The 27,105-nt window shown below is 38.8% G+C and overlaps 2 protein-coding genes across 2 annotated transcripts in view; one reads left to right on the top strand and one right to left on the bottom strand.

The window, feature by feature from the left end:
- Positions 1–14,383: 14,383 nt before the first annotated feature.
- Positions 14,384–15,782, bottom strand: LOC105516152. Its single transcript, XM_011948241.1, is given in 4 exon segments — positions 14,384–14,809; positions 14,811–14,918; positions 14,920–15,285; positions 15,287–15,782. Coding segments are annotated over 4 exon segments (576 nt in total). The 5' UTR covers positions 15,332–15,782; the 3' UTR covers positions 14,384–14,752.
- Positions 15,783–17,891: 2,109 nt separating this feature from the next.
- The window catches only part of ZNF462 (zinc finger protein 462), a 154,539-nt gene continuing 145,325 nt past the window's right edge, over positions 17,892–27,105 (top strand). The window contains exon 1 of the mRNA XM_011948242.1: positions 17,892–18,150. The gene's annotated coding sequence lies outside the window, so the exon portion shown is untranslated. The remainder of the gene's footprint in view (positions 18,151–27,105) is intronic.

The raw sequence follows: 27,105 nt of genomic DNA on the forward strand, positions 1-27,105 counted from the left end.
CGGGCAAATCACGACGTCAGGAGATCGAGACCATCCTGGCTAGTACGGTGAAGCACCATCTAGTATTTTGTACTAAAAATACAAAAAATTAACCGGGCATGGTGGCAGGCGCCTGTAGACCCAGCTACTCGGGAGGCTGAGGCGGGAGAATGGCGAGAACCGGGAAGGCAGAGCTTCCAGTGAGCCAATATGGCGCCGCTGCACTCCAGCCTAGGTGACAGAGCAAGACTCTGTCTCAAAATAATAATAGTAATAATAATAATAATAATAATTCCGTTGGGTCTGTTAACACATCGATGAAGTAAGTAATGTTTGGCTTAGTTTGTTGACCAAAAAATATAGTGTCTGAGAACTTAAAAATACTCAAGTCACACTGCCATTGGGTGGTTATATATAGGATTTGAACCTTAGTCTGACTAATCCAAATGCTAAACGATTCCTTTACAAGTATTTTTAATTGTAAAAGCAACATGATATATGCTTATTTTGAAAATTTTGAGCAGTTAGAAATATATAGACCAAAATATTAAAACTTCCTTTTATAGGTAATGTTTCTTCACCCCTTTCAACCGCCTTCCATCCTCCAACCTATAAAAAAGATCTGCAAAAACTTCCTGTTAGATACTGTTCTATGCATTTACACACTTATATAACATATATAAACGTAACAAAATATAAATACAATAATAATGATAGAAAGACGTAGTACGTAAAGATACAGTGTCTTTTTGTTTTTTTTTTTTTTTTTTTTTTTGAGACCAGGGTGTCACTCTCTTGCCTAGGCTGGAGTACAGTGGTGTGATCACAGCTCACTGCAGCTTTGACCTCCTGGACTCAGGTTATCCTCCCACCTCAGCTTCCAGAGTAGCTGGGACCACAGGTGCGTGCCACTACACCTGGTGAATTTTTGTGTTTTTAGTAGAGATGGGATTTCACTGTGTTGCCTAGGCTGGGCTTAAATCTTGAGCTCAAGGGATCTGCCCACCTTGGCCTCCCAAAGTGCTGGCATTACAGGTATGAGCAACCACGCCTGGCCAATAGTGCCTTCTTTAATATGTGTTTTGCTCATTTGGTATGTCTTCTATCAACTGCTTGATGATGCCCTATGCCTGTTTTTTAAAATGTAGATTTAATTTTTCTAAACAAATTATTGGAACTCTTTGCAAATAACATTTATCCTTCTTATACACAATGTAAACATTTTCTTCAGCTCAGTCATTTGTCTAACTTTCTTCACCTATAGAATTTATTTTGTAGACTGCACACTGATCCTTTTATGTACATAGTCTGCGTTTGGACTTTGTACTCTGTATTGTGCCCCATTCTCTGTTCTGCTATTGTATTCTGTTCTCGTGCCAATACCACATTGTTTTGATCACTATATCTTTATAACATCTGATGGGGAGTTAGTCTACACAGTAGTTTTATTTTTCTAAATGTTCATTTCCTTCTACAGATAAATTTTGGGATCACTTATTAAGGTAATAAAAAATGTCATTTTGATTAGGACTGCTATGGATTTGTAGATAATTATATGGGGAATCAACACTTTACCATATTGAGGCTTTTCATATGGGAACATGATGTGTCTCTCCATTTTTCATGGTTTATTGTCTTTTGGTAAATTTTAGAAATATAATTATACAGGTCTTGCATACTTTATTGTTTATTCTAGATATTTTATGGGTTTTGAAAAATTGTCAGTTGAGTAAATGGGATTTTATCTCTCTGTTGATTTTTTGGTATATATCTCATACCTGCGTCATAATTCGTATAGTGGCATATACTGAGAGTCATCTACCAAGAAGCCCTCTGACCACTTCTCTTTCTAACAGAATTCTGATTTTGTTTGGAAGTAGCAATGTGCCCATTCCCAGAGGATGAATCATGATTGGTGTAAGCCAGTCATATAGCAATCCAAATGATTGCATAATTTCCTTTGTATTCACTTTTCCTACTACACTTGCCACCTACCTTTACAAAATGTGTAATAAGGGAAATTCTGATAAATTTTCCTGCTTGGTGCAAGGAAAGCCCCTTTGCTCCTATCCCCATTCTTTCTTCCTACTTTCAGTGCTGATGAGCAGACATTATATCTGTTTGGAATAGCCATAATGTAGCCATGAGGCTACAAATATGAAGACAAAAAGGCAAGGAGTTGCAACGATGGGATAGAAATATGGAAACTGCTGAAGTCTTTGAAGATACTACAGAGCCACTGAACATGTAGACAAACTGCCTTTCTCCAGATTTCCTTTTAAGGAAACAAGGTTTAAACTTCACTTAATTCAGTTTCTCTAACTACAGCTAAATGCATCCAAACCTATTTAGATATTACTAACATAGGGAAAAATTGTTGATTTTTATGTATATTCCTTGTATTCAGCTTCCTTACCAAACTCTAATTTTTTAGAGAATTGTTTCAGAGTTTCGATTTTGCATTTGCAAATAATGAATTTTGGTTTTGATCTTTCTGATACTTCTTACTATTTCTTGCATTACCTAAAAGGCTGGGATCTCAGTGAAGTGTTGAATTCTACCAGTAAGTAGCAGGTATTCCCCTTTTTAATTCCTGACCTAAATAGGAATGCCTGTAGTATTTCAGTAGTAAGTTTCTCGCTATAAATTTCTGGTTGATACTCTGATAATAAAAGAAGCGTTCTTCTAGTCCTAGATTACTAAAAATTTACTTTTGCTTTATGCTGTTTTTTCTTAAGTCAGAAATAAATATTATATCAACTACTTATTTGGCATCTATCAAGATGATCACATGGTAAGTCTACTGCGTTAAATTAATATAATAAGGAACATCAATAGATTTTCTGGTTTTGAGCATTCTTACTTTTCTGGGATAACCTTATATATTCATGAAGAATCATTTCTTTCATACAACATTAGATTTTTATATAAAATATTTTATACAGGAGTTTCAAGTGCATATTTACGAGCAATATTGCTATAAAGTTGTTTATGCCTTTGATTTGCTTTGTTGGATGGTGAGATGACAGAATAATACTAGACACAAAGAATGAGCACAAAACCTTTAAACAGTATAGGACTTTTACTTTAATGTCTAGGCTTTCTGTACTCTTAGATTTTCCAATAAGCATTCATTACTTTTATAATAAAAAGAGTGAATATATATACATATATATAACATCTGAGTGTGTATATATATAAATTTAAAGATATTAATTTGTACATGACTACAACTGGGTGACATCACATAGGTTTTGATATGTAGTATTCTCACTGTTGTTTTTACTTTAAAAGGCTGTAATTTTGGCTTGGTATTCTTTTTACCTAAGGGTTATTGTAAGAGGTTTAATATATATACATATACACAGGAATATGTATTATATATGTATTATTTGTTTCTGTGTATTTGAATGTGTATTATTTGTTTCTGTAAGGTGTACTGGAATCTACCTAGCATTTCTGGTGTGAAGGTTAGGGGATGTTTTCTTTTATTCTATAAAAAATGATTTTTTTTTCTTCTTCCTCTTAAGACAATTTTCATCATTAGGTGGACTTTTAAAAAATTATTCTTTTTATCGAATATTTCTAAATTCATTGATACAACAGTCTCATAACTTTTTAATCTCCTCTGTGTAGTTATGTCTGTATTCTTAGTTTAATGTTATATATTTGTGTTTTCTTCTTTCAGCATCAGACTTACCTGATTTTCAGTTGATAGTTTAATTGATAAAGTTTACTTGTTCATTTTCATAGAATTTTGTTTCTTTTTTTTTATTTTTATTTTTTGAGACAGAGTCTCGCTCTGTCACCCAGGCTGGAGTGCAGTGGCGCGATCTCGGCTCACTGCAAGCTCCGCCTCCCGGGTTTATGCCATTCTCCTGCCTCAGCCTCCCGAGTAGCTGGGACTACAGGCGCCCGCCGCCTCGCCCGGCTAGTTTTTTGTATTTTTTTTTTTTAGTAGAGACGGGGTTTCACCGTGTTAGCCAGGATGGTCTCGATCTCCTGACCTCGTGATCCGCCCGTCTCGGCCTCCCAAAGCGCTGGGATTACAGGCTTGAGCCACCGCGCCCGGCCTTAGAATTTTGTTTCTAAAACTCAATACTTTCTACTTAAAATTTGTGTGTAATTTTAGCTCCTTTATTTGAAAGTGGTTGTATATTTTCGACATTTTCTATTTTCTAAATAATAAAGTTAAGGATATTAATTTTTACGTGACTACAACTGGGTCACATCACATAGGTTTTGATATGTAGTAGTATTCTCACTGTTGTTTTTACTTAAAAAGGCTGCAATTTTGGCTTGGCATTCTTTCCAATTAAGGGTTATTGTGAGAGGTTTTTAAAAGTTTTTTAGTATTTTGTGTTTTGTGTCCTTTAAGTTTATAGTTTTATTGCATTATGTTTGTGATCTATTTTGGATGTTTATTGAACTTGGAGAACTTTTGATGTGTGACTAAATAACTGGCCATTTAAAAAAATGTTCCAAGCGTACCAGAAAAGAATATCAGACACACAGTTCTATACATACCTCCATTTAATCAAGTTTAATGAATGTATCATTTACCTCCTCTATAACTTTGTATTTGAGGATCATTTAATTTGTCATTTTTTGGTGAGGCATGTTAAAAATCTACAATGATCATTGTAGTTTTTGTCAGTTTTTCCTTCTATATATAACACATTACACTTCACATATTAAGAAGCTATATAATTATTCCCCTGTGATAGGAGGAATAAATTAAATAAATAATTAAAACTTCCTTCCTTTTCATTTGTGTTTTTTACCTTGGATTTTATTTTGCCTGATATTACTATATTTTCTGCTTTCTTTTGTATAATATTTACCTGATTTCTGGTTAGTCTATTTTATTTCAAACATTTTTTATCATTTAGTTTTATTTATGATGTATTTAAAGAGCTGTTTGCATTTTCCATTTCTCAGACTATCTTATTTCACGTATCTCCTTCAGAAACTGACAGATTCTGTGACTCCCAGACAAAAAAAAGAAAAATATATATTGAATTAAACAACCCATTTAATAAACTTGATTAAAGTGTGTGGTTATCTATTGGGTGTAACAGTATGAGTTTCTATATCTCCATAAGAAAATAAGAAGTTATCTATTAACATTTATTCTGAAAATGGACATAAACATATTAACCAAATAGTTTTATTTCTGACATCTTATTCTTATTTCTGACATTGTGTCATGTTTTCTATTATATAATCTTGTTTATTTTTTTCTTTTCTTTTACTACTTGAATTTTCTTGTTCCTGTTTTCTTTCATGAGTTTTAAAGCCACTGCTTTCTCAGTGAGCTGAAACAATATCTAACAGTGATCAGTAGTATAAGATATTGAACTCAGAATCCTGAATCTAAATGCAGTTCACTCTTGAACAACATGAGTTTGCACAGGTCCACTCACACACAGCTTTTGGTCCACGTATGCCACCTCTGAGATAGCAAGACCAACTTCTCTTCCCCCTCCTCCTTAGCCTACTGAATGTAAAGACACGAGGATGAAGAGCTTTACGAAGATTCACTTCCACTTAATAAATCGTAAATACAGTCTCTCTTCCTTATGGTTTTTTCTTAATAATATTTTATTTTCTCTAGCTTACTTTATTGTAAGAATACAGTATATATTATACATATAACATACAAAATATGTGTTAACTGTTTGTTATCGGTAAGGTTTCCAGTCAACAGTAGGCTATTAGTACTTAAGCTTCCAGGGAGTCAAAAGTTATCTACCAATTTTTGACTGTGGCAGGAGACAGGGTGGTGGGGTTTTGGTGCTCCTAACCCCTGAGTTTTTCAAGGGCCAACTGTATATTAAGAAAAAAGCTCACGTAAAGCTTTAAATGGATTTGTAACCCACTAATGTATCTGCAATTTTGTAAACACCACTGTTTTGGGTCATGAGCTAAACTTGTGTACATGCTGACAGAATTCAGACTGAGAAGTTAATTTTTATATATATATACATACATATATATGCACATACATGGAAGTTTTGCTCAAATATTTAATAAAATCTAAGCAATATTTAATATTGTGATCTTTTTCAGTTTAAAGTAAATAAAAATAAAACTGACACACACTTGCTAATGTGGACAAACAGATAAATGGAAAGAAATGGATAGTCTAGAAACATATCTTATGATATATCAAATTTTAGTGTGTAATAAAATAACATTTCAGTTAAGTGTGTAAAAGGTTTTTTTAAATGATGCTGTGACAATTAGCTAATAATTTGGAAAGCAACTATGTTTGATCTCTACCTCATATCATAGGTTGAAATAAATTCTACACAGATTGTAAAGTTAAATATGAAGATAAAATTCCTGAAACTGATTAAAAATCAAGTTAATGAATAGTTGTTTTTACTGGGGTTTCTGAAGGCTTTCCTAATATTATACTCATGGTAGAAAGCGTAAGGAAAATGATTGGTAAACTTAAACTTAACTTTAACTTCCATATATCAAAAATTAACTTCCATATATCAAAAAACATTATTAAGTTAAAAGCAAAATTTAAAACTAAGAAAAATATTTTATTACATAAGGGGCTAAAATTCTTAATCTACAAATTAACATCATAAGTCAGTGTGACACTCACACATCATACCAATAAAAAAAAAAGCAAAGGGGGCCGGACGTGGTGGCCCATGCCTGTAATCCCAGCACTTTGGGAGGCCAAGGAGGGAGGATCACCTGAAGTCAGGAGTTCAAGACCAGCCTGGCCAATATGGTGAAACCCTGTCTCTACTAAAAATACAAAAAAATTAGTCTGGCCTGGTAGTGGGCGCCTGTAACCCCAGCTACTTAGGAATCTGAACCAGGAGAATCGCTTGAACCTGGGAGGCGGAGGATGCAGTGAGCCAAGATTGCGCCATTGCACTTCAGCATGGGCGACAAGAGTGAAATTCTGTTTCAAAAAAATAATAATAATAATAATAACAAGCAAAGGACATAAGCTGTCAAATCACAAGGGAGAAGTACAGAGGAAAGAGTAACAGTTCCCTCTGTGTTTGAGGGCTAAATATTTTTCTTTCTTTCAGACTTTTCTGTGTTTGCTAAATTTTCTATAATATATATTACATAATAAAAAAAGTATATATACATATATGCATATACATGCATAAATGCAAAAGACATATTACCATGCTATATCAGGAGTTTAATACTTAACAATGAGGAAAGGTGGTGGGTGCTACCTGGAATCAGAAGTTCTGAGTTCAAATCCCAGTGCTAGTTGAATGATCTTGGGAAAGTCAGTGAACCACTTTGAGCCTTGGTTTCTCCAAATACAAAACAGAGGAAATAATCTTCATGTCGCAAGTTGTTGTGAGAATAGTTTTTGAAATGTATGTGGAAATGCTTTGTGAGGATCATTTGCAGATGTTTGAGATTCCTGTTACTGATATAGTACGTGAGGGCTTTCCCCAGCCTCCAAACACAATCTGTGCACCATCTCTTACAAACACTACATCCCTCTGCCTGATGAGGGGTTATATTCCTGAGTTGTTCAGGTGACAGTTAGCTGGGGCTGTCTTGCATTTTGCCATCTCCTAAGTGAATGGGACAGATGCTAGCTACAGGCTATAGTCAAGGGAAACTGTAATAAAGATCACTATTGCTGTTCTTTCTCCATGTCAGTTGCTTCACCACTCAATTCTAGTATGCACAAAGTTAATTTGATTACCACATGATCCTATAATCTCTTGTCTATAACATTTAGAAAGTCCCAACTACTTTCAAATTCTGTGTTTCATCATACGGCAAATGAAAACATTGACTGTCCTTCTTTTTGAATAATAGAAATAATTCCTTTGTGAGTGTTCCATGTTAGAAAGTAAATGCAAAAGAACCAGAAGAAACACTTTTTATTTAATATGATCCCTCATAATGCAGAATAGTGCTATATTTTCCATTTATATTTATATGTGAAATAAAACAATTATATTTTTCCAGGTGAAAAATCATATACTTCTTTTGTCTTTTTTATTTCCTGATCCTAAGCCTATAAAAATTATTTTAGAATGAAAAATGAAAAAAAAAGGTAAAGGATAACTCCAAATACTCCCAAAGAACAGAAGATATTGATATATAGAGAACACAATTAGCTATTCCACTAATCTTCTGAAATTAGAAAAGAAAATCAAATGAACTGAAAGTTATCAAAATAATTTAGAGAAAACATAAAAATTATTTATTGATTGACTAAGCAGTTAATTATCATTTGTCACATAAAGTACAGGTTTTCATTTTTGAGAAACCTTAGGAAGGAAGTTAAGAATGGAGGGAGGAAAAAGCCAGAGAGGGACAGAGGGAGAAAGTTAAAGAAGGAGTGAGAAAGGAAGGAAAGAAGATAACTGAACTTTTGGTTCAATACCAGCTCAAGGAAATCTCTTTTGCTAGGATAGGCAAATTGGATGTAATGGAAATAGCCATGAAGAGGGATTGAGTAAGTCTGGATCTTAGTTTCTTCAATAACTTGGTATGTAACCCTGGGCAAATCACTTTTCCTTGAGATGATTTTCTCATCTGGAATAGATCAGTGGTTTTCCAATTGTGCTCCAGCAGAATGCTGCTGACTAGAAGCTAGACCAAGGAACAGTGGTGGTCTGTGCAATTAATAGAAAAAAATGAAGTGAAATAAAATGTTTCCTATTTGCTGTAGTTTATTTATTTATATTTATTATAACAATTCCTACAAAATATTGATTTTTCTAAGCATACTGAACTGTTTCTTGTATTTGAGATATCAGCAAACAAAGCTTCCTTGATTTTAGGTTTTTCTCTTACACTTAAAAATAATAGCGTTTGCTCTACTCTCACATAACTGGTTGATTAGTTCTTGCAAAAGACAAAATGAATTAATAAGCAGCAAATCAACAGCAATAGCAGAATTGAGATACCATTCATTATGTTTAGGGTTTTAAATTTTTAAATTATTGTTGTTGCTTTATTTATTTAAATAGTAATGGCTTGTTTTTCTAAAATCATGGGCACATATTATGGTTTTGATTTTCTAGACTAGACACATCTCTTGATTCCAAAATTAGAGCTCTTGCTTCATCTATGCTGCCTCACAGTAAAGGTTTAAGGATTTAGAGCATATCAGCTTACAGACACAGACTCCCATATACTTTATATACATGTTATTCAATCTTCATAGTATCCTATCAGTATTTAATTTATTCCTCTTTTACAGATGTAGAAACTGATGCATGGAGTCATTAAGACACTTGTCCAAGGTCATCACTAGCAAAAGCAGGAGGTGGAAACCAGTGAGGAGGTGTTCAGTGCTAGATTTGGTTTCATCTTTGTTCTAAACATTAAGTCAATAAATGTTCACATAAAACCTGTTGTTTGGAATGAGCAAATTTTCAGAATAAACATCAGAAAGATACTAAAAATAAACCTGTTCTGCCTTCTAGATACTTTAAAAAACATAACCAATGAGTAACTTTTGTGAAACACTGTTATTAGTAATGTGCTGAGAAACCAAACCACACCCTAGTGGACAAGAGAGTATGTGTAGATTTCATGTTATGGTGAAAGGGCAAATAACATGAAATCTACAAGGGTGCGGTCACGGGCTGGTAGTTTGCAGATGCAAAGTCAACTTTGTACTAGCATACTGCATACTGGATGCCCTGAACCCTGAGTCAAGGCTGTTTGGGAAATCAAATGGATATGTCACCAAGAATTTCAAGGGGTGTATGTGTGTGTTTAAATAATGATTTTAAAAACCTCAGAATTAATATTATACATTAGAAAAACATTTGATTTGGCCAGTCTTATGATATGGAAGAAATTTTGGGCCGGCAAAATTTATTTGCAAGCTCTACACTTTTCCTAATTGCAAAAGAGATATATTCATTGTAGAAAAGCTTAAAAATCTGAAAAGCCAGAGTGAAAAAAAATATATAATGTATACATAATTACATTGCTAGAAAAAAATGACATTATCTGGAAAAAACTACTATTAACATTTTGATTATACTTGTCTGATTATTTTTCAATGCCTAGCTACACACACACACACACAAATATGGGATACTACTATGTACATTGTTTTGAAATCTGTTTTTTTGGTTATCAAAAAATCATGTAAATATTTCAGTGTCATTTGACATTTCCTACAGAATTTGATAGCTATACAACTTTCTACCACATAATATAATTTCTTTGATCACTTGCTGTTAGGTATTGATGCTACAGTGAATCTCTTTATACATAAAATTTTGATGACAGTCATGAATATTGCTTTAAATCAATTTCCAAAAGTTAAATTCCTGGATAAAAGACTTTTAATATATCCGGAAAGAATAAAACTTTTCATAGTTCCATTCTCACTAATAGAGAATTATAGGGCCTATTTTTTCATATTCTCAACAACTGGGAATTATATACGCTCTTAACAACTGGGAAATACACACACACTCACAAACATTCAGTATATAGTCATCCTTTGGTATCCAAAGGATATCAGTTCCAGGACCCCCATGGATGCTCAAGTCTCTTATACAATATGGCATAATATTTGCATATAATCTATATGCCTTTTCTGATATACTTTAAATCTAGATTACTTACGATAATTAATACAATATAAATGCTATGTTGAACTTTTTTCATATTGGCCATTAGTAATTTTCTTTTGCTAATATTTGGTAATATTTTTGAACTGTAGTGGCATGGCAGATTTCAAAATGTAACAGTAGGAATTAGGAGACTTGGATTTTAGTCTTCATACCATCAGCATTGGATGACCTTAGGTTAAATCATTCAATCTCTTTGGTCCTAAATTTTCTTTTCTATATAAAATATATTTAAAATGCCCACTCAAACTTTCTTCCTATATTATCTGTGAAGGGAAAAATATCTGTGAAAAGATTTCTGTACCACTATTTCATTAGCAGTATTAATATGTTCCTTGAGACACATTTACAATTACCAGACATATAAAAAGTAGGTTCTATCACTTAACTTAAAAGTGTTTTTAAATACTTAAAAAGATAATTGATAATTCAGTCCAAACAAAGCAGCTGACTCCATAGCTTATATATATATATATGCATCATTATATAACTATATAACTTATATAGCTTATCTATATGTTCTAAATTTTCTAAATTTTTTATAATGAGAAGTCAATTTACTGTTGACATGCTGTATATTTCCATTCAAGGTGATTTTTGGGGTATACAATTTGAAAAAAAGTAATTCATGATTATAATTTTGTATCCAGGTCTTTTACCTAATATTGGACCATTTGTCTATTTAAGCACAAATTCTCAAACAATAAAGCTACTTAATATGGCATAATGGGAATAGATTATTATCTACATAACTATTCCTCTTATCTTAATCACTTATATTTGATAATTTTAGCATTTCTTTTATATATATATTTTTTTCATTTCTGTTTAGGGTAGATTCTAAGTATAGAAATTAAGGGCACAAAAGTGTGAACATTTTAAGACTTTAAATGTATATTGTTAAATTGCTCTAAAAAAGATTTGTGCCAATTTTTACTTCCTAGTAAGAATATACAAAGAGATGACTTAATTTGGAGATATGCTAGCCACTACTAAGGCACATAATTTTTTTCTTAAAAATGTTTTAAATTACAAAAGTGATTCATGTTTGTACACACACACACACACACACACAAATTGTAACAACACTTTCCTCCCCATCTCTCTCACTCCTTACCATTAGCATACCATTAGCAAGTATACTATCAGACATTTTTTAATGCAAAAATCTTTCTTTCAATTTTGATAATAGTATATGTATTTTGATATGCATTGAAAATGTATAAATGGCCCATCAGATCTGTGATTTGTGAATACTATTGCTTATGATGAAGTTAAAAACATTTTTGACATTTAAAAATGTATATTAATTAAATAACAGGACCAAGTTACATGAAAATATATCCCCTCCCCCCCCGCAAAAAAGGAAAAGAATAAGAAGAAATCTTGACTGTGATATGAGAATGATAACTTTGGAGAAACTACCATTGAAGTGTTGATTCTAGGGCTGACTGCTCCTTACCAGCTGTGTGTTCCTGAATAAGTCACTTCCTTTCTCTAAGCTTCAATAGAGAACAAATAGCAAGAACCTAGAAATGCTAGTCTTTCTGCTGGAAGCAATGCTTCAAGAAATGAGCAATCTTTCACTTGAGTCTTGTCTTCAGAATTTGGTTAATCTAACCCTAGTTGATCTAAGGTTGTTATTTTGCCTTTTAAAGAAGTTGACTAGGCCGGGTGGCTCACACCTGTAATCCTAGCACTTTGGGAGGCTGACGTGAACAGATCACTTGAGGTTGGGAGTTTGGGACTATCTTGCCCAACATAGCGAAACCTCGTCTTTACTAAAAATACAAAAACTAGCTGGGTGTGGTGGTGCATGCCTGTAGTCCCAGCTACTTGGGAGGCTGAGGCAGAAGAATCCTTTAACCTGGGAGGTGGAAGTTACATTGAGCCGAGATAGCACCACTGCACTCCAGCTTGGGCAACAGAGTGAGACTCCATCAAATAAAATAAAATAAAACATCTCTTTGAGGAAGAATTTCATGTTAAATTGTAAGTTAAGCCAACACATTGGCTTTACAATGAACTCCAAAAATTTTGACAAAATATTACTCCTTAATAACTTCATTGTGAGAACAGAAATATTCAAATTAATTATAGTTTCATCATAGGCCAAATCCTGGTATTGCTTTTGAGTAAGAAAACTGAAGTTTTATATCCAAGTAATGTGATATTGAAGCTAGTGGTTCATGAAGTAGATCATGCATAAAAAATTTGACTCATTTCAGTTATTCATCTTTGTATCCCTAGTACTCAGTTCTGAGAATGGCATAATACAGATGCTAAACACTCAATGATCAAATGAAATTACACATTACATATTACAATAACTAGTTTGATAGAACTGTAAATTTAACTACTACCTATAGAAGAAAGACTTTCTTTTGAATTTTAGAATATCACTATCGAAATATCTTTGATATCCAAAGGCATATCTACAAAGATTCACATGGAGTAAGTTTAATATAAGTTATTGCAATGTCTCTTCCTTTGAGAGCTGTTCAGAATCATGAAATCATCCCCCTTTGTCTTCTGTTAGTCACTTTTCCCTAGGCATGGACACAGGTTACCTAGTTATATATGTTTAAATATGGGTTTATGACAATATATTGATTTTTCTGGAAGAGATTAGAAAGGTGTGCTAGTGACTTCACTTTTTTGATATTTGGAGTGTCCACAATTATCCAGTCTGAAGTTTTGAGAAAAATTTTTTGAAGACTGAGTAATTTCCAACAAGAGTAAAGATCTCAAAATAGATAACTCATTAAAAAATCACAAACTCAATTAGTAAAAAGATTACATTGCATTGCATAGAAAGGAAGTTTTACATAGGGAAATACCACCAAGTTAAAAGATGTGTAAAATGTGGTTAAAAAACCACATTGTATTCACCTACTCTTCCTTTTGCTAAAATCATCAACTCGAACAGTTTTCCAGCTGGAATTTAGAAAATGGGGCTATCAATTGGATTTTTTTTTTATAGCTTTCAGGAAGCAGGAAGACTTTTCTCTTTTTAAATGATAGAACATAAATATTGAAACAACGACATTAGAACATCTATCCATTCTTGCTTTGGTGGAAATTCTAACTAATTCAGCTTCCGGACCGACTGTTCCTTTTTCCATGATCTCTTCCTGCAGGTTTGCTAGAAGTCCCTTTCCCCCCATAAACACTTTCCTTTGAGAGATTTGGGTGCCTTCCTTTTTTAAGGTTTTAAAAACTAAAATGATTTATAGACTATCCGTATCCTGTTGAGAGTTGGGCAAGTGAATGGATCATATTTGCATTGGTCATTCTGATTATAAGACTTCACTGTTTCTTGAACTAAAAGTGCAAGATTTATTATTCTATTAATGCTCATAAAGTCACTCTTTTGATGAGCCATAATTTCTCTTTATGAGGAGTGTGTATGCCAGTCACCCATGATAAGGGAGAAGAAAGTCCAGACTTCTAACATATTCACATTCCCTGCAACATTAATAGTCTTGAAACCCCATATGACTCCAGGGGATAATGCCACAGGATAAAGTAACAAAAGGTAAATTTCAAGGAGTCAGGATGTCCCCATGAGACTTCCCTCACATTGTTGGCTGTGTAGGAAACCAAGTTTTTTGTATTTTAATTAACAAATTTAAACATTAACCCTCCTAATGGAGAACCTACCAACTAGCCTGGTATTATCTTTGTGAATATTCTTAGGGAACGAAATAGCAGGAGGTGTGAACTTTCTCCTGTTTATCTTAATGGTCTGCTAATGGCAAAGCATAATTACAGTTACTTAAATGCCAAGTTTACTAAGGTTTTCACGAAAACCTTCGGTCACAGCGCTTTCCTTGACTGACCCAGCTTTTATACAGTTTTTTTTAAATCATTTGAAAAATTGCCCCAAATAAAAACAAGAAAAAAGAAAAGCCCATTCCCTTTATGTTTAACCTCTTTCAATTATTTTCATTGGGGAGTTAAAGCGTTTGTGACTTCTAAAAAGTCGAAAAGATGATGTGTATGGCATCATTAATTGAATTCGTATCGCCCCCACATTCAAAAAGCAAGAGAGTTTTGCTATAGTTCGCTTCACAGCTTCAGTAAGTCAATTTGCTTCTAAACCAAAGATCGAGTGTCTTCTAAAGACCATCGTGTGGTGCCGTATTTGGGATGGAAACTTAACCATTGTACCTTTCCCCCATGCACCCACACCAGAAGCCTGAAAGCCACCATCTCTCCCGTCGGTCTCTGGATCTCCTCGCTGTCTTTGTCCCTTCTAGACGTGGAGGCTTGGAGAGGAGGTTTGGTTTCCAAGGATTGGAGCGTTGTGAAGGGCGGGGCCACCTCCAAGTCCATCTCCCCTTTTTGTCCTCTTCTCCTGGGACGGGAGGGTGGAGCCAGGTCCCCCCGCGGCCGGTTCGGGAGCTCTCTCTATCTCGGTCGCTCGAGGTGAGTGTGAAAGGGCGGCAGCCCGTTTAATTGCAGTACAGGTTAATTTCTTGAGTTCACCGCAGTCGGTGCGCCAGCCGCTTCCCCGGTCTTTGCCAAGTGGGTTTACGAGGTCTGAGGCGTGTTGGGGCGCGCTCACGTTCTCGCAAAAGGCTCCTCCCCAGGGCTCAATTCCCCGACTGCGGGAAGCCCTTTGGTGCCCCAGGAGCCTTGGAAACCCAAGGTTTCCTCTGACCTCGTCGCTCCTTCCTCCCTCCCCACCCGCCTGGTTCCCTACGTCCCTGCCCCCAGGGAAGGACGGCCCCCATCTTAGGACTTACGACCCAAGCCAACCCAGAAGGTACCTTCACGTCGATGAAGATTTTATCGCAGCCTCCAAAACCCAGCAGTAATAAGAGCTTTCAACCTGAAATACGATTGTTATTTTCCCGGTGCAGAGCTTGACAGAAAAAGTCAGCTTTTTATTAAAGACAAAGAGGTAAATTATCAGCCGGGACAGTGGAGGGACGGCGGAGACCTGGCGCGCTTCCTCCGGTTGCCACGAGGAATTAATGGGGTGGCGGCGGCCAGTGCTCAGACACCCCCCGGGTCTCGGTGGGGAGGAGCTCGGGGCAGGAGGACTTCCCTAGGTCCCTCCGGGCACTCGGAAGGGGGAGTCCTCCGAAAGCCGCACAAAGCCGGGATCATTTCAGTCCGGAACAGCCTCAGCGTCCTCCTCCTCTCCTTTCTTCTTTCTCTTCTCGGTGACTCCCGTTCCCCTTTCGCCTCTGTCCTTTCTGCGCCTTGTTCTCCTCTCTTTACTTCTCTTCCCTCTCCTCGCCTTTCCTCTCCCTCCCCCTCCTTTCTTCTCCACCGCACGCGTAGAGTGTCATTTATTTATTTATTTATCACCCCCGCCATCAACACCCTTTTAGGGATCCCGAGCTTTTCAATGTGAGTGGGAGGAGAAAAGGGCAGGAAGTGTTGACTGGAAGTGGGTGAAATCATGCCTCGGGGTGAGAGATTCTGCTCAGGAATATAGGGTCGGGAAAGTCCTGGAAAATGAGGATTTAGATCTGTTTATGAAGCCCCGCTATCGGATGGGAACCAACTCCGCGCGCGTCTCCTCCTCCTTTATTGTATGGATTTATAGGTATATATCTTCTCGGACTGTTGCTTGGGGGGAAGGAGGAGAAAGGGCGAGTATTTAAAGAGGACAGTCTTGCCCAGGATCCTTAACACCGCGCCTTCACCGGATGCGCGCTCCTCAATGCAAAGGAATCCAGCAACATCCCCCAATTCAGACGCGGACAAAAGAAACTTTAATTAAGGTCTCTGCCCCGCGCGCTGCGCGTTTCTCTCTCCTGAGGCTGTTGATGTCCAACTCCAAGATCCGAGAAGTAGAAATGGTACAATCAGCCCATGCCCTTGAACTTCAATTGCTCCTGACTTGCTGCATTGATTTTTTTTTTTTTTGATACTGTAGAACTCCCACCCCCACCCCCACCCCCCACCGCTCCCAGTCCAATTAAAGCCTTAGGACACTTTCGACCTGGTGGTGGAGGGGGATCCACTCCTTTGCAAAAGAAATAGTTCAGAATGATACGGAGGAAATTACACTAAATAAAAATTCAAGGTGTGAAAGCTTCATCTTGGCTCGCGTGTCTTCAACACCATGACACCTTATCATTAGGAGCGCTGATTGTTACTTTCCGAGCCTTTAGATGATCAGCCAGAAAGTGCAAACAACGCGGGGCTGGAGGGTGTAAAGTTATTTAAGCAGGCTTTTTTTTTTTTTTCTTCTGGTGCGCAGTCAAAACATTTCACAAGTTAGGAAAAGAAAGTGGTGGTTCCGAAGCTAGGAATGATGGGCTCTTTTCCTCCTCCACCCCCCACCTTCCATATCAGAAAAGAAATAAAACGCACAATGAGCCTTTATTTCAGGAGAGAAGACTTCAAAATACGTGCCAGTAATGGACAATTTTAGCTTTTCACTGGAAATACTCACACCGCAAGCTGGAAAGGGATTAAAAAGCCCCACGTGGTTGATCTGGGTTTAGACTTGCAACCTCCAGTTCCCCATGTATGTTCTTTGCAAAGGTTGGCCTCTAGATGGATGCAAGTAAGGGACCCTCTGGGGCCCGGGCTCGGCGCCTCGGGCAGAGCTGACGGTGGGAGCGCTATGAGCTGCCGGGCAGGGTCCTCACCGGGGGCTTCCTCTGCGGGCCAGGGCGGCCGGTCGCCACCGGGACGCGAGCGCGCACGCCTCGGCCCGGTGGCCGCGCTCCTCGCACCGCCTTCTCCGCAGGTCTTTATTCATCTCATCTCCCTCTTCCCCTTCTCCTTCTCCTTTGCCTCCTTCTCCTCCTCTTCCTCCCCCTCCTCCACCACCACCTCCTCCTCCTCTGCCGCCGCCACCTCCTCCTCTTGCATCTCACTGGCCTGGCTCTGAGTGACAAAGACAATGTCCCAGCCTTAACTTTGCAACCACCTTGCCTCCTTCTGGGGTTCAGCAGGGGGGATGGGGGACAGTAGCAGCAGCCTCAGCATCTCCTCCAGCTTCTCCTTCTGCTCTTCTCGAGCTCTTGGATAATTCTTCCTCTTTTTTCCCCTAGCCTTTTTCCTCATTTCTTTCTTTCTTTCTTTTTTTTTCTTCCTCTCTCCTGCACGTTGTTGTTGTTATTAGAAAGGCTTCGCGCACCCCCTGGTGCTCCGGCGTTTTGTGTGGCAGGAGAAGATTGTCTTCCTTCTCTCTTTCTGTCTTGCTTTCTCTCTCCCCCTGGTTGCTCATTATTCAGAGAGAGACACAGAGGGAGGGAGAGAGAGAGAGCGCGCGAGGGAGAGGGAGGAGAGGAGAGAGAAGGAGAGAGGGGAGAGAGAGAGTGAGAGGGAGAGGGAGGGAGGGAGAGAGAGGGAGAGGGAGAGAGACGGATATCTCAGGTCATCTGCAGCTGCAGCGAGTCTGAGGAGCCGAGGAAGGCAGGGAAGATGGCGATCCTCCATTGCTGAGACCCGGCAGAAGCACATGAGACTCCCAAACAACTTCCACAACAATAACCCGAGCAGGAAGAGGAGAAAGAGAAAGAGGATAAGGAGGCGGTGGGGCTGGAGAACCCGAAGCACCTCCCGGCGCCGGGACGCTTCTTCTGTAAGTTACTGCAATTAACAACCACCTCGGGGTGGTCCGAGTGCTCCGGGGAAGAGAGCGCGGGGTGGTGGAGGCACAAACGCGCTCATTCATTCGGCCAAGGAGGGTTGGAGGAGCGGGGAGGAGAGGAAGTACCCTGCATGGACTGGCTGTTGGAAGAGGAGAAGAAGCGAGAGAGAAGAGGAGGAGGGGGAGGAGGGAGAGCAGGAGGGGGAGGAGGAAGAGGAGGAGGAGAAGCGAGGGAGGAAGAGGAGGAGGAAGAGGAGGAGAAGGTGGTAGTGGTGGCAGTAGAGGTGGCTGTGCTTTTCCTGCTGGCTGCTCCTTCTGCTGGGGCAGTGAGCGCGGTGGCTTAATTAATTTCGTGTAGTTCTATGAAGAGAAGAGAAAATGAAAGATGAGTGAGAAGAGAGCTGGAGGCTTAGGACGGATGCTCCGAGTGTGGGGACAGGAGTAGGGACAGAGAGGGGGGCGGAGGGCGGGAGGCCGGAGACCTGAGCCGAGAGCCAGAGGGAGCAAGCGAGGGTCAGAGGAGGGAGAGCTCCGAGCGAGCGGCCCCGACCTGAGCGGGTTGACCTCTTTCTTTCTCTGTCCCTCTCCTTCCTTTCCCCCCTCTGTCTGCCTGTCCCCCGCCCGATGGCAAAGCCGTGCGGATTGGCACCCCCCCTCTTCCTCAGGTATTTGGCTCTCTCTCGCTCTCTCTCTCGCTCGCTCTCTCTCTCCTCGAAGTTGGGATGCGGGGTCGGGATGTGTCGGGGGGTGGCTGCTGCAGCTGCTGGTGCCGGTGCTGCTGGTGAACAGAGAGGCGAGGAGCGGGGGGCACCGGCCGGGTGGGGGGCGCAGGTTCAGGAGCGGCTGAGGAGCTGTCTCCAGGCTGGAGGTTCAGAAGCGTCTGGTGGAGGAGGACAACGGTTTCTGGAGAGGAGAAGCCATTACACACGCTTGGCTCTCCTGAGGAAGGGAGAAAGGAAGGCAGGGGCCTGGGGGGGGGCGTCTCACTCCTGGTGCAGTTCCCAGGGGTCTGCCCTCCTTCCAGGCACGAGGGGAAGCCGCAGCCGCCCCCCATTGGAGCAGCCCCTCTTTCCCTTTCTTTATCTCCCTGTCCTCCATTTGCAAGCTGTCTGCTTTGGTTCCAGTCCAGACTCCAAAACACAAAGCTCCTTCTCACGTTCATTCTCCAGGCTGTTCACCATTCCTGAAGGAACCCTCATTTTCTTTTCATTGTAGCTTCTAACCTACAGAGAGGGAGGGAGGGAGGCTGCCTGGAGTTCCTTTTATATTCCTCCCCAACCAAGAAAAAAAAAAAGTTTCATTTTTAAGCACGCGTCTGGGATGGGGAAAGACCAACCAGTTGGGGCTTTCTCCCAGGGCTCCCGGGGGCTGTGTCTGAGTGTCTGTGTTGGCTGTTTGGTTTGCTTTGGTTTTGTTTCTGGAGGTTGCTTGCAGGTTTTTGGAGGAAGTGACTAGTTTGGTTAAGAGCTGGGAACTGAGTCAGGTAAGCCGTGTCATGTTGTAACTCCACCAGAAAATGGAGGAGAGCGGGTTTCCAGGAGACAAAGCTGAGATGAGAAGTGTTTATAAAATTATGGATGTCTCCATTTTGAAGCTCTGTTGGTGATGGCTGGAGGAGGAGGAGGCTTGCTTGCCTACTCCTTCTCTCTTTCCAGAGGGAAACCTTGTGGTGGTTCCTCACTATCTATTCATTATGCAAGGAAATGAGGGCTTTTAAGGGTTCCTCAGATTTTTCTCCACCAAAGGAGTGCTGTCACAAGTTATTGAGGCGTTTGTTTCCATTTTAAAGTAAACTTTTGGAATTTTTTTTTCTCCTTTTGAGTGGACCTGAAGGGTTTTGACCTCCTTCAGGAAAGGCAAGGCAAAAACCTTAAAACATTTCCACTGAGGTCTTCACACAACTTTAAACTGCTCCAGGTCTCCTGAAAGTCACCAGGAAATGTGATTTCCTCCTTGTGAAGATGGTGATGGCCCTAAGCTGAGATTTTTTTGAGTTCTAGGGCTTGGTTATCATCATGTTTTGATGCATTGCAAGACTTCATTGTCTGATTTGGGTTGATTTCTGCAAATATTAAAAATAATAAGAATAATCCTGCAAGATCTCAGAGGAACTCTAAGACTGACTAACACCAGTTTCTCCAGGTTCTCCATTTCTCTTCAGGTCGTTCCATTTGTATGTTAGGCCTTCTTTTAGTTTCTTTGTTTCCCCCTTTCCCTTTCCTTCGGCTATTTTGTTCTGTGTTCTGAAGTACTCTAAGTCTTCAGAAATACCAGTATGTCTTCTTAACAATGTCACTATGGAAACAAATTTGAAAAACACAGTGTCAGTTGAGAAAACCTTATGTCCAGGTATCTTCACCTTTTTAATTGGGAGGAATTTATTAAACACGTAGGAAGACATTTTGTGAGGATAATCTGAAAAAAGGACCCAGTCCTACCCTTGTCCACGCAGTGATGGGAGCTCTTCACATATTAGTTCTAGAGAATGTACATAATTGACCCAAACGAAGAACTAAATCCCGAAATGCTTCAGGAATTTATAAAAGCCAACCATGAAGATGTTGCTTTTCCATTAGGTGAGGTAGCCATCTTGAGGATGAGGGAAGATGTTGGAAGAATTTTAGATGAACTGTTGAAGATAGGTGAGGAGGGCTCCACGGTGGAATGAAAACTTGGAGGAGATTCAGAACCAATTAATATACTCTAAGGAGGCTAATTGGATCTTGCTTTCAACTAAGAAGAAATATAGAAAGGTACCAGCTTCAACAGAAATCAGGAACACATTGGTGAGCAACTTATAACAGCATTTTTCTTGCTTTGCTTTCTCATTATGTGTCAGATTTTTGTGTGTAAAGTTCCTTATGTCTACAGTATTTTTGTGCATATTGAAGTAGTTTTAGATTCCAGATGTAATTATATTCTGTTGAGTAGCTGGTAGCACTGTCACTCAGTAAATGCACAGTGCTGTATATGACAACATCACATTTTTCAAACCAAACTGTTGTGTCATTAATTGAGGGTTATTGTTCTTCTGAGGGGTGTGAAAGGAGAGGGGAAATACATGGTTCTTTAGCTGATAATTGTCCATGGTCAATGAAGTAAAACCATGTTTGTGCAGACAAAAATGTATGGTTTCAGTTGATGTGTATGCTCATTTAAAAATACTTCTGTTAGATCTCTGCTCCTTTATGAAAAACCTAGGCCCCTCCAAGGGCACTTTAAAAAAATCCTACTTGGAATCATAACTTTTATTATTCATTTTTGAATGTAATCTTTTGATCCCATTACTTTTGCTCTTAAGTGAAATTTCACCAATATAATACTTAAATTTGCTAATGCATAAATGGATGCACCAAACTGGGTGTCCAAACTGGGAAGTTCAGATGCAGTGGATAAAGAGTTATTTGGAAAAGTAATTACCAGATAATTTTACATCTAATTAACCATGTATGTTTCTGTAAACGTAAGTACATTATATATTGATCTTGAAACAAACTTTCATGATACCTTTTTTTATTGTTATTGATAGCAGGACAATTGGTTCATTTGCTTATTTCAGCAGGGGGGAAAAATCTGACTGGTTGTCAGTGCAGCTGTTTGACTCTCCACATTTTTTACTTTGCAAGCAAATGTTTTGGGGTCTTAGAGTTGAACTTTTCTGGAAGGGAAAAATAGGTATTTAAGAGGCATCTTGGAATTTGGGAGTGCATTCTAACTGGTTATCTAAGACACATCCATCTCTCATGCCCTTCACCAACATGGCAAACACCATAATATTTAAGGACATAGTTTTTGAGTTTTTCTAGACATAACCATTTGAATTAAGACAAGTATTTTGAATAAACCATTATGAGAGAAATAAAAAGTATTAAATCAGACATGTTCATTTAATGTCAAAGCTCAAAGATCATTTTTGTTTATGCAACAAGTTCATGTGGCTTATTATGCACATTTTTGCCATGGCTCTAATATATCACAAGGAGAAATCATGGAGAAATATTTGCGAGCTATGATGCACACTGCCATAAGAAAAATTCTTGTTGTACTCTCACATCCATAATATGTCTCATATTGGATTTATGTCAGTCTAATTCATTGACCATGTTCCCCGAGGAATGGTTTTTCCCCCTTACTCTTTGGAGTTGGAGACAACTTTTAGCGAAAAAAAAACAAAAACAAAACTTATCTACTCTTCCTAATGAGTCTTCCGGAAGACAGCAGAAGAAAAAAAATCCAACTCTACTAATGGACTTTAGAGTACTTGTGGTCGGTTTTCCTGAAAGAAAGGAATGGTAAAGTTGCAATGGGAAAGAGTCCTTTTTTCTGTGTGATGGAGTTTAATAGGGTCTACTCTGTCTTAAATTATTCCTTGATGTTGCGATTTCTTGGTTAAGGTAACCTTACTTATCTTCTTTATGGTATGTGCCTTTTTCAGACTTATACTTCACTACATCATGAAATTGACAAAACTGTATCAGCTATTCTGAACTGATAATTGGAGAACAGAGATGCTGTTTCATAATGCTGCAGTCACAATTAGGAGATACATAATGGACTCTTACTACTAAGGATCTGATATGAATGTATGACTGGGGGGGTTGGTATATTCAACAGAAGTGAAGGGAGAATATTTCCATGACTCAAAGCTAAAATCCAGTGAACTGGAAAAAAAAAAAGTCAGTGTATGTGAGTGTATGTAAAAGCAAGTGTCTTGTGAGTTTCACATGCTTATGGAGTATGATGGCTTTGAGAGAGACATTAGCTGGGTATTGGTGACCAATTAATTGATTATGAGAAAACAGAGAGGAGAGTAGATAATGCTAGAAGAAAATTCCTGTCCTTGTGTGATATGCCAAGACATCTGGCAGATGTTATGTTGGGCCCTAAGGAATGGACAGTTTAATTTTAGCCCTAGCAAGGAAATGGGAAGTTCTAAGCTCTTTTAATAGCACAAGTCTTAGTTTGGGGAAGGTTGCTTAAAAAAATAAGAAAGAAAGGAAAAGAGGCACTTACTGTTATGTGGAACAACTCTAGGGAGTAGGGAGTGAAAACTGAAGTTTCGGGATGAGGAGCAAAAATATTATTTCTCGCGTAGAAATTAACATAAAATTATTTTAAAAGTGACAAATATGTACACTATAAGTAAGGACTATTGGGTATTTAATATTCACCAGGCAGAACTTCCAATTTGGAAGCTAGTTGTTTTAGGCCCTAGATCATTTAGTTTAAGTCTCCTCCCTCCACTTGCATTATACTGAAGAGGAAACTGGCACAAAGACATGAAGTGACTTGCACAAGGTCAGAAAGTTCAGTTGTAACCAAGCCAGGCCTAGAACTCAGATCGGCCGACTCCAGCCTAGTGCCCTTTCCACTACCCCATTGCATTTGATTGTTGAGGGTTGTGAAATAGCGTCTCTCTTCTCCAGGGCCCACGGCTTTCTGAGAAACTCTGTGCTCATACACTAGTGGGCAGGAGTATGAACTTTTCTTAGTTGGATTTAACATGTTGGGGAGCCCAGGGTTGAGCGTGGTTTCATTCATAGATCCAGAGACCAATTTTGTTCATGTGACATTCAGTAAAGTGTTAGCTCCTGAGTTTGCAGCTGTACTTTTCTTTTCATTTTTGCTGCTCTCTTCTCTCATTCCATCATCCAAGGGCTTGGGAGCCCTTTTCAAATGCCCTTCTTTGGAAGTTTGTGTGAGTCTATTGCAACTTAACAATAGTGCCCACAATTGGACTCTGAGGATCTATTTTGCAACGTGGTGCAGATTTAAATTGGCTCCTTTCAGAGATGCCATTTTGTAATACTGATGAATGGCTGAGAGGGTGAAATCCAGTCTGAAACAATTACTGGTGGTTTTCCAATATTCTTACTCATTCAAAATGTGCCCTCCGTGTATCTTCTTGGAGCCCAACTCTCTTGCAGACCAATGGCTAACCTTTTCCCATTTTCCCACTATACATGAAATCATCCTTAAAGTGACTTTTAACAACACAAACAACATTTAACCATGGGCAATGGGACAGTCCTGAAAGGAAAGGTGCAATGGGTTTCCACTTCTGTCTTCTTGGATGAGCAAAAGTGATTTTGTAGAGAAGAAGAGTGATGTTTGGAAGTTTCCACATTTCCTAAGCTCCTTCCAAACGAATGCATCAATTTTTAATTCAGGAGGCAGTCTGGAGAAGGTAGTGCTGGATGTGGACTTCTGGCAGAAACACAGTTAACGCTGTAAACAGTTGAACCTCAGTGTGGCACTCCTCCAAATGAGTTGACTGTCGAAAATAAAATGTTCCAGAAGAACTGGGAGAACAGGAAAGAAGTTAAAACAGCATGGTTTGCATGCCAGTACTAAAGGAAGAAGAAAAAAGTTTGGGTTGGGGGGGCATTGGAGAGAAGATAATTGTAAGTTGAACTGTCTCTTGGATTTATAAGACCCAGGAGAAGTTTCCAAATGTGGGAAAATGGGTTTTTATGAATTTAGATTGCATTTGCATTATGCTAGAAAGCTCTTTTGGATTTTTTTTTCCCCCTTGAACTTTGTATTTGGAGAACTGCACACACTGATAAAAGGGAAATCCATTGGAAGGAATTTGGATGTACATTTTGTGCTTGGAAATGCTATCATAAAATTTATTGTTTTTCTAAGTCCTCCTATCTTCATCAGCTGAAGCACATATAGGGTTTTTAAAGTCTTTGGATGTGTGTGTGATTCCAACACAAAGTTAATTATTTTCGTGGCTTAGAAGGATAGAGTGGTGTGGTGTGAGGAGGTGCTAGTATTGTCACCTACAAATGCATTGCCTTTTACTTCTGGTGAGCAGATTACTTGGTGTCTTCAAAGCATTCTTGCCTAATTCCTAGCTGGAGACATTTTTTCTTGAGTTATTCTTGGAGAGAAGGTTTTTTTTGTGTGCCAGGTCATGGGTATTTTGGTATTGATTTCCTTGCTTTCATGTGTTTGCTTGTTCAGTTTACTGCACGTTGCTTCTGGATATTAATAAAATACTTGTGCTGTGCCTGTCCACATCTTACCCCCAACCTTATTCAAAGAGTAGACCCTGTTCTTTAGGGTGAAAGGAAGTTTGATAGGTACTTATTTGTTCAAAAAATAAATACTTGAAGATGAGAACTGTATAATTCAGGAAGTTATTTGCTAGACCTTCACATAGACAAATTTTAACAAAGACCACACCAGGAAAGATGGAGAAAATTCTACCAGGAACCAATAGATCCTGATTAAAATGTTTTTAGGATCACTTAGTAGGAAATTAAACATTTGCCCAAGATGAGGAAGCGAAGTATTACCTTTGGATTCAGCTTGGTTGGAGCACAAAAGGAGCTGTAGGCCCAGGTGAGACAACTGTGTCAGAAGTAATTAAGCCCAGGATTTGTGGAGAGGCTTAGCCACCACAGAGCCCAGCTGGGGAAGGCCAAACTTACTCTCTAAGTTCTCGTCTGGGCAGTTGAACCAGAACACACGCTAAGGCCTCCAGATTTTGGAATTCTTCTTTTTCCTGTTCTGATTTAAGAAGGTAATGCCATTATTCTTTGGTTTTGCTCATGTCAGCTGAGTGCCTCTCTTTTGAACTGGGAAATGCCAGAGACTAGGGGATGGGAGCCATGTCCTCTAAGGGAAAATTCTCCCCGTTAACACTGCAAATGTGCTTTAACATTGTCCTTATTACTCAAAAAATGTGCAGTGGCACAATGTGGGATACTTGAAAGATGTTTGCTGCACAAAGGCTCCAATACTCACCTGCAGATTAAGAAATGAGTTTCTAAACCATCTCATTTCTATTGCTAATGAAAAGCTTTGGAAGGCACCTGTGAATTAGAGCTCCAGCTGCTATCATGGTAGGGAAGTTAGGCCTTGAAAGGATACATGGATTAGCCCGTCAGAAAAGCAAACAGTAGCATCAGCACAAGTAGAAAATAGACAAGGTTGTTAAAGCTAACAGAAAAGTAGGCTAAAGCATTGCTGTAATTATATGGTGGAAATTTGCTGGGAAGGAGTGACTGGTTGGATGGGAGAAGGAAAAAAAGAAGAGAAACAGGAAAATAATGGACTAGCCAAATGGAAGAAGTCTGTCCACTGGGAAGAGCCTACGGGAAGTAAGGCATTGCTTTTAAGAAAGCAATATAGCAAGTAGAAAAAGACCTTGTAATTTGGTACCTAACACGTGTGAAATATGAAGACCAGTGCTCAGATCCACATTCTTTGGCCAGTTCCTATTGTAAAAAATAGAATTGGGTTTGGAGGACAATTTATGTGACTTTGGGGTTACAATTACAGCCTTTCTGATAAAGGACAGATGGAAACTCAAGGGAACTGGTTAAGTAGGCCTAGGTGGAGATTTTCCTGGAAAATGAATGAAGTAGAGAATAGAGCACAGCAGAAAATAGCTGCATTATTAATGGGTAGAAAATGTGATAGTCCTCTCTAAAGTGATCCATAGAGCTTCTCTACCTACGCTGTGGGTGTTAGAAGAAATGAAGAACAAAGACATGCCTTTTCAGAGGGGAAAGGAATGGACTACTACTTGGCGTCAGTTTGGGATTCAGCCATTGGCTTGAGCCAAGCGTCACAGGCTGGTCTGTCCATCCGGTCCCAGCATTTTAAAATCCAAAATAAGGCCACTGTGGTCCGGAATGTTTAGCCATTCTAATCCCTGATTACATCATCCCTCTGTGTTATGACTAATTAGTCAGCAGTTGAGCACCATTTAACCCAGATTGCCATGGGCCTGTTGGAGGGGTCCTTCGTTTGGGGTACAATTTGAATGCTGGGTTATAGCTGAAGATGACCAAAGATAGATACCAGCTACAAGTACTTATAACCCAGAATCTTTTCAGTGTTTTCCATCTTAGTCTTCTTTGAAGACTAATTAGTACTTAATAACAATAAGTGGGAAGGGATTCTTTGTAGAAGAGACCATTTTCTTTC

The sequence above is a fragment of the Colobus angolensis genome, unplaced genomic scaffold (assembly GCF_000951035.1).
Source record: "Colobus angolensis palliatus isolate OR3802 unplaced genomic scaffold, Cang.pa_1.0 Scaffold276, whole genome shotgun sequence".
NCBI lineage: Eukaryota > Metazoa > Chordata > Mammalia > Primates > Cercopithecidae > Colobus > Colobus angolensis.